Below are 18,214 nucleotides of genomic sequence, written 5' to 3'. Positions count from 1 at the left end.
ATTCACATAGTGTTCGGCAAATCACCACTGTGATTCTATCTCCTAATATAGTCCTGTGTGACGTGACATCACTGAGAATTACATGTACATCTGATTACATATTGGTATTCATCGCCACTATTCTTGTACTTATGGACAGAGACGGCCTTTCTAACTTGGAAATGCCAATTTTGTTATCTATAGCTAATAAAACAATTCTGAGTTATAAGACAAAAGCAGAAGCAGAGTTTTCATAACTTGATTAAAACAATTTCATCTATATGATTATACTGGGTAAGTAAAAAGTTCCAAGACACCATTCTATTTCGAAGATGGAAGGGAAAATTAAAGATCTGACCAGCTCATGAAAGGATGGATGACAGAGCCAACCTCTGCTGGGTATTTCCAGAACATGGCCACCATCTTAGAGCAATGTGACATTTTTTTAATTTTAAGGCTGTAATGTGGCATATCAAATAAGGCCAAAATTGTCTCACGAATTCATAGCAGTAATCAGATTTGACATATGTGTTCAAAAGTAATTAACACAGAAATTTGAAATTATTGGTTATGTTTCAGAACACAGTATGAAATGGAAATATAAAAATAGGAAATTTATCCTTCGAAGAAGTGGAAAAATTCAAATATTTTCGAGCAACAGTAACAAATATAAATGACACTCAGGAGGAAATGAAACATAGAATAAATATGGGAAATACCTGTTATTATTGGGTTGAGAAGTTTTTGTCATCCAGTCTGCTCTCAAAAGAGAGGAAAGTTAGAATTTATAAAACAGTTATATTACCGGTTGTTCTTTATGGTTGTGAAACTTGGACTCTCACTTTGAGAGAGGAACAGAGGATAAGGATGTTTGAGAATAAGGTGCTTAGGAAAATATTTTGGGCTCAGAGGAATGAAGTTACAGGAGAATGAAGAAAGTTACACAACGCAGAACTGCATGCATTGTATTCTTCACCTAACATAATTAGGAACATTAAATCCAGATGTTTGAGTTGAGCAGGGCATGTAGCACATATGGGCGAATCCAGAAATGCATATAGAGTGTTAGTTGGGAGACCAGAGGGGAAGAGACCTTTGGGGAAGCTGAGACATAGATGGGAGGATAATATTAAAGTAGATTTGAGGGAGGTGGAATATGATGGTAGAGACTGGATTAATCTTGCTCAGGATAGAGACCGATGGCATGTGAAGGCAGCAATGAACCTCCGGATCCTCTAAAAGCCATAAGCAGTAGTAAGTAGTTTCAAGAAACTGGAGATGACATTGACAAAAGGGGAGAGGATTGAGGTGATTCTGATGTTTGGGGAAAGCACCTGCGGTTTGATAGCCGCAAATTTCAATGTCCAGAAAGCCAACCAATTTCATACAACACTATCACATCCCTGATATCCAAATTTAGAACAACTGGGAATGTTGAAGACAAGCCGCATAGCAGTCAGCTGAAAATGGAAACTGACGAGGGAACCTCAACACTGGTCTTGCAGAATACGACATGTCTATCGGATTCATTCTGCAGCATCTGGACCTTGAACAGGTTCCATTTATTGGTATGAAGAATCCACATAATCCACACACTGATTGATACCACTTTCTGCAGAAAGATTTCATGTGTTGCATTTTGGATTATTGGTACACGAGGCCAAGACTAGTGTTGAGGTTCTCTCATCAGTTGCTGTTTTTGACCAACTGCTACTTGGCTTCTTTTGAACAGTTCCAGTTGCTCTAAATTTGAAATTGGTGGTCTTTCTGGATATCGGTTGTTGAAGTCTACAGATGCGATATGATATCTGCGTTCCCTAGATACCAGGACAACCTTATCTTCTTCTCTTTCGTCAATACCGTAACCAGTAATTTCAAATTTCTGTGTTAATAACTTTTGAACCATAGAACATAACTTAATATGTCAAATCTGATTACAGCAATGAATTCCATTTTAGTCTCATTTGTAGGGCTGGGATTTTGATGAAATTGCATCTTTTTTCTAATAAGCCAGAAACATAGCTGCTTTAGTATTTATATGTTATGTGATAAACTGAGTGTTTTAAGACATATTTGTTAGGGCATTTTTTTGCATTTTTTGGCTGTTTCAATTCATAAGAGCATCTTTTATTTTATTCGGACATTTTTAGGCATTTTCATTTAATTTTGGACATAAATCCCCATTATTAATATAAAATAATATTTATTTCCTTTGATATTTGTCTATATATTTTGTCCATTAATACTCATATTTTTACTTAGTTATTTAATAACGTTGTATCCACTACGAGGTTATTTAGCGTCGATGGAATTGGTGATAGCGATATGATATTTGGTGAGATGAGGCCGAGGATTCGCCATAGATTACCTGACATTTGTCTTACAGTTGGGAAAAACTTCGGAAAAAACCCAACGAGATAATCAGCCCAAGCGGGAGTTGAACACGCGACCGAGTGCAACTCCGAATCAGTAGGCAAGCGTCTTAACCGACCAATCTACGCCGATGGCTAATACCCATTATTTTGTATAATATGTTAATCGTTTTTCTACACAAATATTGCCATTTTAACGTAGTACACTCAAATCACCCCTTCAATATAGATTCCTCTAAACCTGCTAATTCCGGATAAGAGTGGCCTTGTGGTGAGCTACATGGAAATTACATCAGGTAAAATAATTAATTAAAATGTACCACTTAGAAAAAATTATGTAAAATTAAAGAAACTTAAATATTGGTACTACTCGTACAATTTAATTTAATTACTAGTCTAAATATTAAGTAGTACAAAACCTCTTTTCCTAATAAGCCAATTATGGAAGAACAATTTTTAGGGCATTTTTAAGGGCATTTTTGAAAGATTTTTACGTCATAAATGCATTGTTTTTAGGACTTTTTTTTATGATTTATAGGTCATTAAAATCCTAGCCCTACTCATTTGATATGCACATGACCCTCTTCCCATTTAAAATATGCACCTTGCTCTAACATGGCGGCCACAATCCAAAAATACCAGCAAAGGTTAGCACTTTCACATATTCTTTCATGACGTACTCAGAGATTTTACATTTTCCCTTCTGTCTCCGAAGTTAAAGGTGTCCTCGGACTCCCGCCTCTATATATAATTTTAAGAAATAAGTGTTCAAATGAAACCTTGAACTAGCTAGAGCCTGATCGCAATCTCGTGGCACCAACATGCGCGAACTTCTTTCTGAGGCTTCGGAGTGGGGGGTTCTGTGTGTGGGCGACTGCTACTCATAGAGCGTACTGTTCAAACACCCCTCAGGAAGACCCTTGGTGAGTCCATGTAAGTGGATGCCAATTCGTCTTTCACACAGTTGCCGCAAGTTTACAATCAGGCTCTACATTAACGAGCTTCTTTTAAAAGAAAAGTAATAATTGTGAAGTAAAAAAAATATACAGTTAAAAGGGGACAGTGAACTCTCAAAAAAAAAAAAAAAAAGTCTTTGCTTTAATAAAGACTAGGACAGCGATGGGGAAAAGTAGCACAGTGTGTTCCCTTCCCCTCAATCATAGTTGAACCCCTCCCACTGCTAGCTAGCAGACTAAACCTCATTTCAGTTTGGTTGATAGGCCTTCCCCTCTACTCACACTCTCTACCATCAGTGAAGGGGAAGATGCTACTGTCCATGTTACTAACGTTCGACTAACTGACTTTCAACACAGTGACAAATTTTATTATTGGAAATGTTTACCGATAATTTATATTTCGAAAGTCTATACTAAGCGTTAATATTTCATTTTATTGTTGTTTATATCAACTGGAACATTAACATTAAAAAGCTACTGACAGCAGAAGGTAAATGTTTTCTTCACCGCTAGTTGCTACTCTAAGCATACACAATGGAACAGTCTGCACTGTGTCACTCCCCCCTGACTTCATAATACAAACTAACATCCCTTAATTTAATTAATTATTAGTTGGGAATACTGTAAGAATAACACTAAAATATACTGAAAGATGTAATTGTCAAACATCTGTATGGCTGTATTTTATATCCACTTATGTACTTTATTTAATATTTTATTTTCTTGCATGGAAAACTTGGGGCAAGTAGAAGGGGAAAGAAATGACTTCGAATCCTCTCAACTTGCATGAAATGTCGTTTACTCATTCCTGTATCTGTTTCTGTCCACATCGCGACCACTCTGTCACAACAAGTCTGCGAGTATCAGTGCTGGAATCATGTCCCACAGCACAGTAAAAAGATATACTTACAAAGACGAATGAGCATATAAGTACCTTTGTATTCCTCGAAATAACAAAGCATTGTGTTTGTTGTGCAACAAGATGGTATTCTGCTCCTTGTTTAGTGTGTTCTGGCATTTTAAATCCCCCATGAATAGAATTATAGTGAGAAGAATTTGGCAGATAAATATTTGAATTTGTATTTATATCGAGATGACATTGTTATAACAGAAATCCTGATATTACAGTATCGTCATGGTTTTGTGTAGTCGTTTTACAGATTAAATTTACAATTTACAATTTACAATTTTTATTTACAATTTACATTTGAATTTACATTTGGATAGATACCCGAAATGAGCATATGCTCGTGCTCATTTATGTCCTATTTAAATAGGGCCATCTCGCAATAAGAAATTGGAAGAATTAAAACATTCATTAAAAACCAAAGACAAGCCAGCTTCAGTTTGTTTAGCAACAAACATACTTCGTGTTAGTAGTTAGTTCCTGAGACTTTCACTTATCATGGCAATAAGTGAAAGTCTCAGGAATCTTCTATGCCACATCAATAAATTTAGGAATGCAGACTCCAAAGCAGCTATTCCATCAATAGTCTCTAAGCACACACCTTCATCTCAAACAGCAGAAATAACTGAAATGCTCTCTCAATTAATATCACTCAATAAAAGAATTGTATTCCAATGGATACCATCCCATTGTGGAATCCTGGAAAATGAGAATGTGGATGCTTTAGCAAAGAAGGGCAGCACTGCTACTTACAGACCTATTACTAAATCTACGTATTACTCTGTGAAAAGATTTATTAAATCTACATACTTAGACTTCAACAAACAAAATTTAATAACACAATCCCAAGGGAAAAAATGGATCTCTCTGCATCAAAATCCACAGTTAATTCCCGATTTACCACGAAAATCGTCTGTAGCTGCATTTAGATTGGCAACAGGCCACGATTGTTTGGCCAAACACCTGCATAGAATTGGAATATATCAGTCCCCTAACTGTCCATTGTGCAACTCAAACCAAAAATCTGTGCTTCAGTGGCTGGTCATGATAATATCTTTGAAAAATATTGGAGTGCAAGAGGTCAAATGACTTTATTGTCAAACGCCTGGCATTATAAAACAACAACAACAACAACAACTTCGTGTTAGTTATCTTTTCTCAAAACATATAGCAGAGGTGTTCTCGAAGGGAGTAAAAACTTAGGCCCAAGGTTTTATAACACGATAATAGCTAAATTCCTAAACATACAATTTGCTAATGCTCTTTATTTAAAAAAAAATCAATTAAAAATTTCTGTTAACAGAGAAAAGTTAAAGTTCAATCATTGTGATATCTGTATTTCTTCTTCTTCTCCTTCTTCTTGTTCTTCTTTTTTACTTTTTACTCTGTTTTTTTAATAAAATGTCTTAACATTAGGCTATGTGGAATGGTCCCTAAGCACGAGTATGTAACTTACTCTTTCTGGGTGTGCTAGAGTGTTTTTATATTAAAAAATCATTATGTATCTTTGCTCTGGCAATAAAGTATTATTATTATTATTATTATTATTGTACTGTTGTTTTTTTTTGTAACATTATTTATATATTTGTTAATTATTCGTGCTATCAGTTCATCTGTTGCAAGAAAAGTATTTGCAATCTATTTACTTTGTTCATTACTCATTCGACCTGTTTACGGAATGCAGTAACACATTTATTATTTTCGTTCTATTTATGTATATAGATTTTAATTAAAATGTAAACGCTTGTTTCGTTCCAGTAACATTTGTCAGCACCCTATTAGTTTAGGTCAGGAGTATAATAACACAACTATTATATCGCGTTTCTACTGGGTTACGCCACTGCACAGCTTTGGACTCGCCTTGTAAACACTCAACACGGAAACGACCAAATACGCCTGACCTTGCTGTTTTAGATGTGGAGTGAGTAAGTTGCTGATTATGTTCGTTCCACCCCTTTTCCCCATCGCTGGACTAGGAGAAAGAAAAACAATTTCACAACCGAATTTTCAAGTGTGATGATTATACAGCAAAATGTACAGTGTGGCACAGATAAAAGTAGCCTGCCTCCCATTTGAATGTGAATGCGATATTTTGACTGCTTGAAATTCCATTATTGTATTCTATCGTATTGTATCATAATGAAGTGAGTAAAGAACTACAACAATGGACAATTTTATGCAATAATCCTCTGGCGGATGCCCTCAATAATTTCTGGTATGCGAACTGAAGTAACACTTTCTCTTTTCATATTCTGAACAGATCCTATAGCCACTTTTTAACCAAACTCTCTATTGCTTTCTTTGCTGGTTGTCCTATATCCAGAAACTTGTCCCTGAAAATTTCGCGGGTTTCCTTAATCGAACCTGTTCTCACATACGCTTCCACAATTTCCACTTTTTCTTATATCAAGTAAATCATTTTGCAGAATGCGAACAGACAGTGTAATTCGACTGATAACTATTGCTGAAATACTGCCAGGAAGAATGCCAACAATCGATTATTGCAGAAAATTGTCTATTATTGTAACTGTTTACCCATTTCGTTATGATACGATAGGATACAATAATGGAATTTCAAGCAGTCAAAATATCGCATTCTCATTCACATGGAAGGTGGGCTACTTTTATCTGCCCTACTCAGTATTCATGTTCAATTATTCTACATTTACATTGATAGAACGCATTCTCTTTATAATTTATATGAACAGAATAATTAAAGAGTGGAAGCAAACTTGCCATGGATATATACAAATCAACAGACACCCTAAATTGGATTAATTCTCTTTGCAGATGATTTGGTATTATTAGCACTTTCAGAAGACGACCTCCTAAGGTCAATATATAATTTGCAGCAAGTAGCAGCCACATACAATATGGAAATTTCAACAGATAAAACAAAAATCATGGCATTCTGTGGTAAACACCCAATACAAAGTAAAATTTGTCTCGATAATAAAATATTAGAAAGATGTAATAGTTTCCCATATTTGGATTACAATCTTTCCATTTTTGAAGAATTGGACATATCACAGAAAATTAATAAATACACAAGAGCTATGGGCATTATAAATAGTGTGATGAAACCATCCTTGGTTTAGAAACACACCCGCATACGTCTCTACAACACATTGGCAACTGATGCTCAGCTTTGGCAGCAAAGCATGGACACTGAGGAAAGCAGATAAAAGCAGAATAACAGCTTGTGAAATGCGATTCATGCGAAGAACAGCGGGCTATACTAAGTGGGATCTGAAAAGAAATTGTGAAATTTTAAAGGAACTAAAAACTCAAACAGATTTAGATTACATTGTTCAATATCAGTCTAATTGGAAACATCATTTGGAAAGAATGATAGACTCCCAAAGGCAATTTATATTATGTACCACATGGCCAAAGATCTGTGAGTCGTCCTGCTAAGAGATGGCGTGAAAATTTTATGTGAGACCGTAACAGGCCTTGTGGCCTAATACTTGTCAAGAAGAAGAAGAAGAAGAAGAAGAAGAAGAAGAAGAAGAAGAAGAAGAACGCATTCCCAAAACAAAACATTGAGTGATAAGGAAGCAATACCATTATTAACGAAGTCTGAAGTAATTTTAATGTTTCATACTGTCAAATATGGTCATTTTTCTAATAATGAAATCTAATTTGTCAAAATAAACTATACGTAAGCATGTTTCCACAGTGTAATACTGATGCTAAATAGCCTGTTGTAGGGTTAAAGCCATATGCTTTTCAAAATATACTCGGTCACTTCTCACAGAATCTTGTTGTACAAGCTCTGAAGAAATCAGGATGTTCTTATGTTTCTTCAGTCCTGTCTAATGTAGGAAATTTGTTACATTGAACGTTGAGCTTTTCGCTATTAAAAATTAAAACTTTGTGTTATGTTATTTCGAACACATTTATGAAGAATTTTGCAGCAGTATGTCTGTAAATAATTTTGGTTAGAATTTCAATTCAAACTCTATTAAACAATTAAAATATTTTATACACTTGACTTAATTACTGTACTGGCAAATTTACTGTAACAGAATTGAATTTTATCAGTTTTGAAGTCATCATATTACTACTGTATCTGAGTATACGGGTACCCGATACATTATAATATTCTTATTTACTTAAGTATAATTTGAACAATTATCTAAACTATTAGAGGATGTCATGAATAGAGAGTTTTTACATATTTTGAAGAAAATAATTTGCTTCATGAGCAATACTTTGGTTTTAGGCAGATTTAGGCATGGTAAATCAACTGCCTTAATGGTAATTTTATAGGTTTTCAATACTGGTATCCTTGAATTAAAACAGAATTCGCTGACTTGTTTATGAGATTTGTGTAAGGCATTTGATTGCTTGCTTCATGATATATTGCTGAAGAAACTTAAATTTTATGGCATAAAGGAAACGAGATTTCTTTAATAGAATGTTTGTTATCTTACGAATAGGCAGTAAGTTGTTGAATTTGAGGGGAAAATACCTTCCCAGTATAGGCCTACTCTTAATGTTGAGGTTGCTCGAGGCTCAATTTTGTGTCCGTTACTTTTATTGTTGATGTCAATGGTTTACCAGCTGCATTCCAGGGAAAATTATTATCTTAGCAGACAACACTAGCGTTTTGAAAGTTGTTAATGGTGATTTTGATATGACTAGCATACTTCTATGGAAATACGGGTTTTAGCATTAGGAGTGACATTAAAAATCTGAAGTGGCTGTAAGGTTGCTAAGTTTCTGGATGGATGCTAATATGAAATATATACAAAATTAAAACCTTAATAACAATAACATATTATACAATGCAATATGTTTACCATTTAATACCAGTAATATTAAATATTTACACAGTACTGTGAAATGTCAAGAATTCATCTACAGAATAGAAAGTGTGAGATATTAAGTAATTTTTTAGTTTTACCTTAAATAATGCAGGGTTTTGGTTATGATTCTTAATGTCTTCAGGAAGACTATTGAAAATTTTTACTGCCATGTAACATACCAGTACTCCCTTTTCATAGCATTATAAACAGGGACCGGATTTTTATGTAATATCAAGATGTGAAATATGTACATATTTATGTAAGAAAAATAAGCTGAATATGTACCAAAATATGTAAAATCATGAAAATATTTAATATCAATATCTGGCAGGTATAGGATAGGTAAGACTCTCCAGTTGTGATTTCATAGAGCACCCGACTTTTTTACCTCACACTTGACACATTACTATTTTTCATCTGTAGCCAAAGCTTCGTCCATTGCAATCCATGATTTTATTTTTGTCGTTGAGGTTGAAGATACAGGGACCATTTTAGTTAGTTAAAAGCCGTAGATAAACTCACTTGCACTTTATATTGTAGTTACTAAAACTAGAGAACTGAGTGAAATGAATGATACATCAGTACTGCAAGCTTTACTGGATTAGGAGAAAATAAGAGGAGATGTGGGACACATGCATTTTAGCTGCTCCTTGTAAGAAACAAAGTACCTACCTACTAAAATCTCAAACTATAGGCATTTACAAACTGTTGTTTGAAAAGTGACATTCCTGTCTCATTCAGAAGGGTAGGATTATTCCAGCCGAGAACCATACTTTCTAATTGCTCGGAAAATCCCATTTTCGTATAGGTCTACTAAATTTGAAGTAAAGAGGTCAAGCAATAACCTGAAAAGCTTTTATTTTAATCTTTCAACATCTTTTCAGTTTGTTCCTTTACTTCAGCTTCTTTTCAAAAGTTGGCTACTTTATTGCGGCTTATGCCAGACTTGACACGGGTTTTCCCTGGAAGGATTAAGAAGAGGGTGGGTAAGGTTGCAAATTGCATGGGAACGGCTTGTTAAGACGTGTGCAGAACAAATCACGTTGTCCTCGTCCCACTCCACCACATGAAGCAACTCTATTTTCTGAGTGATTATTACAATACAAGGTAGTTGTATGAGAAAGGTTACCTTTTGTTCACTCATATTTACAGTGGATGAGTGCCTCTATTACTTCCTGGAACTAAGAATGTTGTTTTGTACCGAAATATATCCTTTCTTGGGTAGGTAAAAAGGGCTTTTTAAATCTGTGTACTTCAAATTGTAAACTTCCCCAGCAAAGTTTTTTTTTTTTTCTTTTAGAGAAGTAAAAATGAATAAAACCCCTAAATATGTAGATTTATGTAATACCAAGCCATAATATGTAATGTGGTGTAAATATGTAAAAATATGTAGTATCAAATTTTAATTTATTAATGGTAATTACAAGATTCGCAAAGATTTGTTATTTATATACGGTTAGGTTGAAAAGAATACAATATGTAATTACATAAAAATCCGGTCCCTAATTATAAATATGATGATGGCATATGAAAATCATTCTTTCTGCGAGTACTTATACTATATATGGCTGGATTAGTTTGAAAATTTTCTTTATTACATAAGAGGAAATTTATTAAAAAGTATATATAAGGCATTCAGGGTTAAAGTGAATCAAGTCCATGAGACGTAGTTTTGAGATAACAGGACTTAAAGTTAACTTGCTCTAGTGGATTATCTAATTTGACTAGCAATAATTTTATTGCTTCATTCTCAAATTCTAGATTTATAAAACATAAACAATTGTGATGTTATAGTAGGGAGCAAAGATATTTGTGGGTCGTACTTAGCACATTTTTGCACGTACCACCCCCTCTCTTCTGACCTGTCCATTGGGATGACTGACTGGCAGTGTGTCGATGCGTTCGGGTGTAGTTGCTTGCAAGCCAATTGTTGTGTATTGAGAGAGTAGTCATCGTAGTCATCGTAGCTGTTGTCTGTTCACTGTGTACATATTCAAACAGTAATTTTCAATACTAACAGTGGAATTGCTTCTGTGCCTAGTTGAGCGACATGTCTAGAAAGGGAGCGGATACGCGGAGCCAAGCGAAAGGAATTATTTATAGTGTGTACGAATACTTAAAAAACTTTAATTAATACAACAAATTAAAATTTTCGTAATATGATTGAAATTCTGGTTATTAAAATAATGAGGAAAACAGGAATTAGGTCACTATAAGTTTAAGTGAAATATTTTAAGTCTGATAGTATATTGGCAATATACTCATTGCAGTGAAGTAAATCGTTAAAAATCATTGTGTTATTATTATTATTATTATTATTATTATTATTATTATTATTATTACTATTATTATTATTATTATTAAATTTGCACTGATGAATTTCATTTAATATAGTATTACTAGCCATTGTTAAGTCAATTATATTATATAAAATAAAACCTGGGTGCCGACACAATACTATTTACAAATTATTTACATTGTCAACACAAGTGATTTTACTCACGGGACTGCCTTCATCTTTTCTTGCAACCCTTGTCTTGATCAAAAGATCTCTGGTCACTGCTGTCAGTTGATCACCTGCTGTGATTCTTCCTGCCGGAAGGTCCCTGTTGACTTTCTTTGTCGCAATCCCAGGACTGCTGCCATCATTTTTGGCCTCATTTCTGAACAGCTGGAGCCATTCATCACGACTTCTACTCTTTGTGACGCGTCTTCCCTGGCCTGGATGGTATGCGATGTGCTACGCTTACATCATGTTGCACCAATTCACTAACGCCTATGACTTCCGATATTTGGTCAATGACTTCATAAGTTGTTTGTTCATCGATCTCCGGAACTCCAAATAGCATTATATTGTCTCTGCTGCTGATCACTCACTTCCTGTTTGAGATGGTCATTTTCTTGCACTAGCTCTTCATCTCCTCCTGCGTGGAGTTGAGTTCATGTCTTGCATGTGGCAATTCCTCTCTAAGACTGTCGAACTTGGAAGATATGAATTCAACTGATTTTCTTAGTTCATTCACCTCAAAATACGAATGCTATTCGATATCAGTATAGTAGTTATAAAATCATGTCGCATATTGTATAGTCTACCAGCAGTTTGTATGATAACAAATGAAGTGTTCACATGTGCTGTTGTTTAATGAAATAATTATAATGCTGCGCACAGAAATTACACTAAATACTGACATACAGACAGTGTTTATATATAAACACTATTTCGATGTTACAGACTTTAGGTTACGTAGCGAGGAGTGAAAGATGTTTCGGAAGCGACCCTTCGAAGAATGTTTACAGCTAAAGTAGGGGTGGAATGTGGGTTGGGTTAGTATGAAGGGGTATACCTCCATCCGCCAATATTCCTGCTCCCTACTATAATTGATGCAACGCTTTGTTGACTTGATCCACTATGGCTCAGAACATCATGAACAAATAATTTGAGCCAAAAGTAACTGGTGTCACCTACCGGTGAATGCTTGGAATTAAGACTTGATCCATTAGTCCTCGGAAAAGATCCAACTTCAGATAATCAGAAAATTAATTAAACTCAATTTATGAAAATTTGTGACTTGATTCATTTTAGCTCTGAATGCCTCAACTGATTTGTTAAGGTCAGAATGTCTAATTTAAAAAAAAAAAAAGGTCTATATGATTCTCTAGCCTTTGTTCCAATTATTACCTATTCTAATTGCTCTTTTTGGTAATAAGAAAAGGCTATATTTTTACTATCTGGTGAATTTCCCCAAAAAATATTATTCCGTAGGACATAATGGAATGAAAATAGACAAAATATATTGTCTTTAAGATACTGCTGTTGAAAAACTGTTGTAACGACCTAATTGCGAAGAAATATTTAGAAGTAAAATGTGCTAAAAGTCAAAAGGAGAATCACAATGGCAAAGGAAGCTTTTACTAGAGAAAGGAGCATCTTCTGTGTATATCTGGAAGTGAAGTGCTTTGTGTGGAGTGGAGCAGAAACATGTATGGGGCAGAAACATGGACATTATGACGAAGTGAAGAGAAGTGAATAGAAGCATTTGAAATGTGGATATGGAGAAGGATGGAGCATGTGAAATGGACAGACAGAGTAAGAAACGAAGCTGTGTTGGAAAGAGTGAATGAAGAAAGAATGATTCTGAAACTGATCAGAAAGAGGAAAAGAAATTGGCTGGATCACTGGCTGAGAAGAAACTGCCTACTGAAGGATGTACTGGAAGGAATGGTGAACGGGAGGAGTTCAGAGCAGAAGACGGTATCAGATGACAGACGACATTAGGATATATGGATCATATGAGGAGACAAAGAGGAAGGACTGGAGAATGCTGGGTTTGTACTCGACAAAATATAGACAATTACTCATTAATAGCCAATATACATGATCATGAAATAAGAAATAGTGAACAATTAATATTCCATACTGTAGATTACATAAAACTAGTACAAACTTTTCTGTCATGGGGATGAAATTATATAATAAGCTTCCCAGTCAATATTATAAGTTACCAACCAATAGTTTCAAAGCTAGATTTTATAATTGGCTTTTACTTAATCCTTTCTACTCTGTAGATGAGTTTAACATAGATTCATACGAAATTGTTTTTTAATAAATAAAGTTATTTACATTTAGTTACAATTATTACAATAAGAGTGAAATGTTTTCATTAATTTTAGAGTTTCAAATGTTTTGTTTTTTCATTCTAATTAAACTTTACTGTTTTCAGTTATATGTGTATTTTCAAATGTAGCCTATGTTTTTTTTTTTTTTTTTTCCCCTCCCTTCTGTATTGTTACGAAGCCTATCACTGTATGTTTAATGGCTTAATAAATTGAATTGAAAGACTTGCCCTTGGGCAGAACACTATGAATAAATGTGTAAAAAATGATGTGAAAAATAAAATAAGATATGTACGTCTATGAAAGGAGTTATAAGAACAGAGTTTATTCATGCCAGGTCTCAGAGCATGTACTGCATAATGAATGAAACAGGCTTGTTTTCTCTCAAATGTTCAAAAACATAACCTAAAAATCTTAAAAATTGAAATCGATATGGTCTTCCTACTACCATTTTTAAATACATGCAAGATACACTACCTAAGCATCACTTTAACAGTAATTCAACTTACCGACTGGTGTGACAAAATTATTTCCAGGAGGACTGGCTGGTTCAGGCAGTGTGGGGATCTGATACAGCAGCCAATAATGATAACAAGATGGCTCCTCCTTGTAGCCTGCTATGGTGTGTACATAATGTCCATTGGGCCACTCTGTTGCCTCAAAACTGCAAAAAAAAAAATTGTACAGGAAGCTATTTTATGTGTAATCAGTGGTGGTATTCTAATTTTCCAATAAACAGTTCTTTCGCTAATGACCCAAATTTCATAATTTTAATATGAAATATTTATTTATTTATTTCAATCCACCACCAACAGAAGCAGGCTTCCAATTACATGCCGGCCTGGATGGCTCAAGTGGTAGGGGCACGGCATGTCCCTATCGCTTGGTCCGAAGGGTTGTGGGTTCGAGTCCCGCCTCGGGCATGGGTGTTGTGATTGTATTAGTATAAGTAAAAACAAAGGAAACAAAGGTAAACAAACAGAAGAACAAAAATAGATAACTTTGGAAAAACGGCCTCTGGCCGGTCGAAATTAAAAAAAAAAAAAAAAAAAAATTACAGGTGGCTTACACAGATACATACACAAAATACATAAGGAAAAAAACAAAACAAAACAAAACAAACAACACAAACGAAAGAAAGAAAATACATAACGGTAATAGATGCTAGAATATAGTATTACAGTTAATATAGTGCCAAATGTCAATATAATGATGCAAAATTATTTAAAAACTAGAGTAAAAACATTATAATACACTTCTTCATAATTTAAATATCTAAGGAAATACAATTCTTTTTAATATTGTATGACATTTTTCAACTGTTAAACTGAAATCTAATTGAAAATCACAGTTTAAAGACAGAGAGTTGTAAGTATTACACATAACAAACAATGGAGAGTTCTTGAAGAAAACAGTTATAGGAAGGGGAATAACAAAAGGTTGCCTATGACGTAATTCTGTTTCTTTACATTGAACTGAAGGAATTTAAGAAAGTCACAGTTATTCAATATACCGTTAACAGTCTTATAGAGTAAAATTTGACTATTTATTAATCGCCGAGATGTTAAAGTTTTATAATTAAATTAAAAAAGTAACTGATTATATGAAATTTGCTTGTCATAAGACGACATGTGATGTTTTTTAAAATATAAATAACGTAAAAATCTTTTCTGTATCCTTTCTATTTGCGTCTGATGGGAATGAAACTGAGGTGACCATATTACAGACGCATAATCTAGCTTACTCCTAACTAGAGTTTTATATAGAGTATCAATAGTATTTATATTTTATAATTCTTTTGTATTTCTGATTATAAATCGGTAGGGGTACTGGACTGTCGACATAATCGCAGATGGGTTTCAAGGTTGCAGGAAAAATTACCATATTCCTGTTCTGATTGTCTGCATACTTTGGCGAGAAATAACAATATAATAATATGATCACTTCGAGCTATATTGTCGTTTATTTTTGCATTATGTTTACTGCAATATTAAAAGCTGGGGAATTTCTTGTTGAATTAATGTTCTTCCTTTCTGTAAAGAAGCTTACATTTTCACTTGAAAAAATTAACAACTGGTTCTATGAACTGCGACAAATTTAACAAGCGGTTCAGGCAAACCAGTGCGAACCAGCTGAATGACATAACTGTGTGTCTCCATCTTGTAACCCTTAAAATAAAATACAATACAGTACAGCAGGGTCCCCAACAATGTGCCCTAAAGGGATCGAAGTTGAAATTATGCTTCCGAATTGCTAACTTTACTTTTTCTCGCTTTTTATTTAAGGTCTTCAACATGTTTTTTTTTTTTATCTTCCAGTGGTTGCATATGGACTGTCGCTCCACTGAGAACTATTAATATGGTTTTCCCACGTATCTATCATCCCAGTTTCTTCCCAATTTTCATAGCTTTCAACAAAAGACTTCTCATTATTGCCACAAATTTTAAGCTCTGAACTCGCATTTGCTTATCAGTTCTTAACAGTTGAGGAACAATGAACTATTGAAGAAATTTGTAAATATAGTTTACTAACTTACTATCACAGAAATCTAATAAAACATAAATCTAATAGGCATGAATATCGTATTCGAAGACAAAAGTCTACTTTTCCATTAATTGAGCCTAAATGTCATACAAGTGCAGCACTTAAACATGGTGCTAGTTTCGGCCCAAGACTTTATAATAAAATTACAAACCATTTTCCAAATTTGAAATATTTTAAAACTGAACCTTTTAAAAAAGAAATTTATAAAATTATTCATGATATATAATATTAACAAATGTATGTATTTTTTATCTTTTTATGTCTGTCTACTATATTCATGTTTTTATTGAATACCACTGGCTTCTGTCCAATTGTCAATTTATATTAAATGTTTTTTTTTCTCTTTTTTCCTCTCTTCTTCTTCTTCTTTTTTTTTTTTTGTTTGCTCTGGTTTGAATTAAGTTAATTAGGCCTACTGTATTTAGTAAATTGTCTTTGTAAATTTTATGTTCTATTATTGGCTAAGACCACACCGTACACGAACCTGGCTCTTACGGTAGTGGCTAGAAACATTTTTGTTTTATAATTTTAATTTGTACTCACTTTGCCTACTAGCTAGCTAAGTAAAGTAAAGAGTCCGCAGCGACCTGTAATGTCAGTTAAAACTGCAGCGGTTACTATTGTTACAATTAGTCCTCGCTAATCAGTATAAGTTAGTGTGCTTATAATTCTAATAAAGATCAAATCTAATCTAATCTAATCTAAGCTAATCAAATCTAATACAATATATACATATTTATATTATGACTCCCATGTGTTGCTGCAACAAAGACAAAACTCGAGAAGCATGTAAAATGTTTTGGCTACATGGGTGTGAGCAATATCATACGAAGCGTCTTGTCTCTTATCGTCCACACAGTTAAGACTCTCATGATTGAATGATTTCGCACATCATTTTTTTTAAGATATATATTTTCCACAAAAATGTTTGTCCATAACTTCTTTATGATTGTAAATAAATTTAAACCCTTTTATTTGCTTGCGCAGTGCCAGCCCACAGTGACTACTATGTGACAGTAACTTAAACAACTACTGTAGGGTTAAAGTGAGGGGTTGATCAGTCCTCTACACAACGTCTATATTTTCCTTATTGGTCATTCGAGCTTTATGGTTTCGAAAACTGAATTTAGAAAAAGACTCAATTATGAAAGACTGAATTGATAAGTATAATTTCTAAGAGCAGTAATAAACTACAAATACTGGACAAGGAAAGAATGCAGGCTTAGATACAACCAGTGCTGTCATGATCATTTTTCTATTGGCCATACGCCCCACCCCTTGTTTTTTCCCTTGAAATATATTTTACTCTCCTTTCTCAATCTCTCTGACTGTCATTTAATTATTTTTTTTTAATATTAAAGCAGAAGTAAAGAAATTGTTTTGCTTTACATTTTAATTGTAAAACAAGCTTGATTTAAAGAATACAACATGTAGCCCCACTGAAGATGCACACTTGTCTCAATGAATCTTGGAATGTGTATTTGCAGCACTTCTTGTTTTTCAACCATTATTTTATATAATTCTGGATTCCAGTGCTGCAGAGGTGGACAATTTCTGTTTATGAATATCAAACAAAATACATTAGGAACAGCGAGAGATGATCTAAGATCTGTACAGATCTTCGCATACAAAACTTAGGTACCCATATGCCGTATGGCTCCATACAGACAAAATTTTCTTTTCCCCACACACTAATTAAATAAATCGTAGGTTCCCATATGATGTATGGCCTCCATGACAGCACTGGATACAACCACAAATCCACAGTAAGAACTGATGATGATACTTTCCATTTCGAGCTCAATGTCAATTTTTATCTTTAGTAGGTATCTCATCATTTAATTCTCACAATTTCTGAACTTAATCTTCTATTAAATCCACGATCTTTTTTTCGTTTTCTTTCAACATTCACGTTAATGTGCGCTTAATCACAGTCTGACAAACACTAAAGTAAATTAAAATTGAAATTCAACTGCAAACAATAAACATTTTAATACATATCTTCAGAGTTGATTTTCGTTACTCAAT

The 18,214-nt window shown here is 34.0% G+C and overlaps 1 protein-coding gene across 5 annotated transcripts in view; it reads right to left on the bottom strand.

Annotated features, from left to right (window-relative positions):
* LOC138715541 (uncharacterized) overlaps positions 1-18,214 on the bottom strand; it is a 103,554-nt gene that overhangs the window by 48,576 nt on the left and 36,764 nt on the right. For all 5 annotated transcript variants that reach the window (XM_069848585.1, XM_069848589.1, XM_069848587.1 and 2 more), the window contains exon 4: positions 14,152-14,306. In XM_069848585.1, coding sequence (XP_069704686.1) covers positions 14,152-14,306 — 155 coding nt within the window. The remainder of the gene's footprint in view (positions 1-14,151; positions 14,307-18,214) is intronic.

The sequence above is a fragment of the Periplaneta americana genome, chromosome 15, assembly GCF_040183065.1.
Source record: "Periplaneta americana isolate PAMFEO1 chromosome 15, P.americana_PAMFEO1_priV1, whole genome shotgun sequence".
In the NCBI taxonomy this organism is placed as follows: Eukaryota; Metazoa; Arthropoda; class Insecta; order Blattodea; family Blattidae; genus Periplaneta; species Periplaneta americana.
Note: the sequence above shows the minus strand (reverse complement) of the source record. Positions and strands in the feature narration are given on the sequence as shown.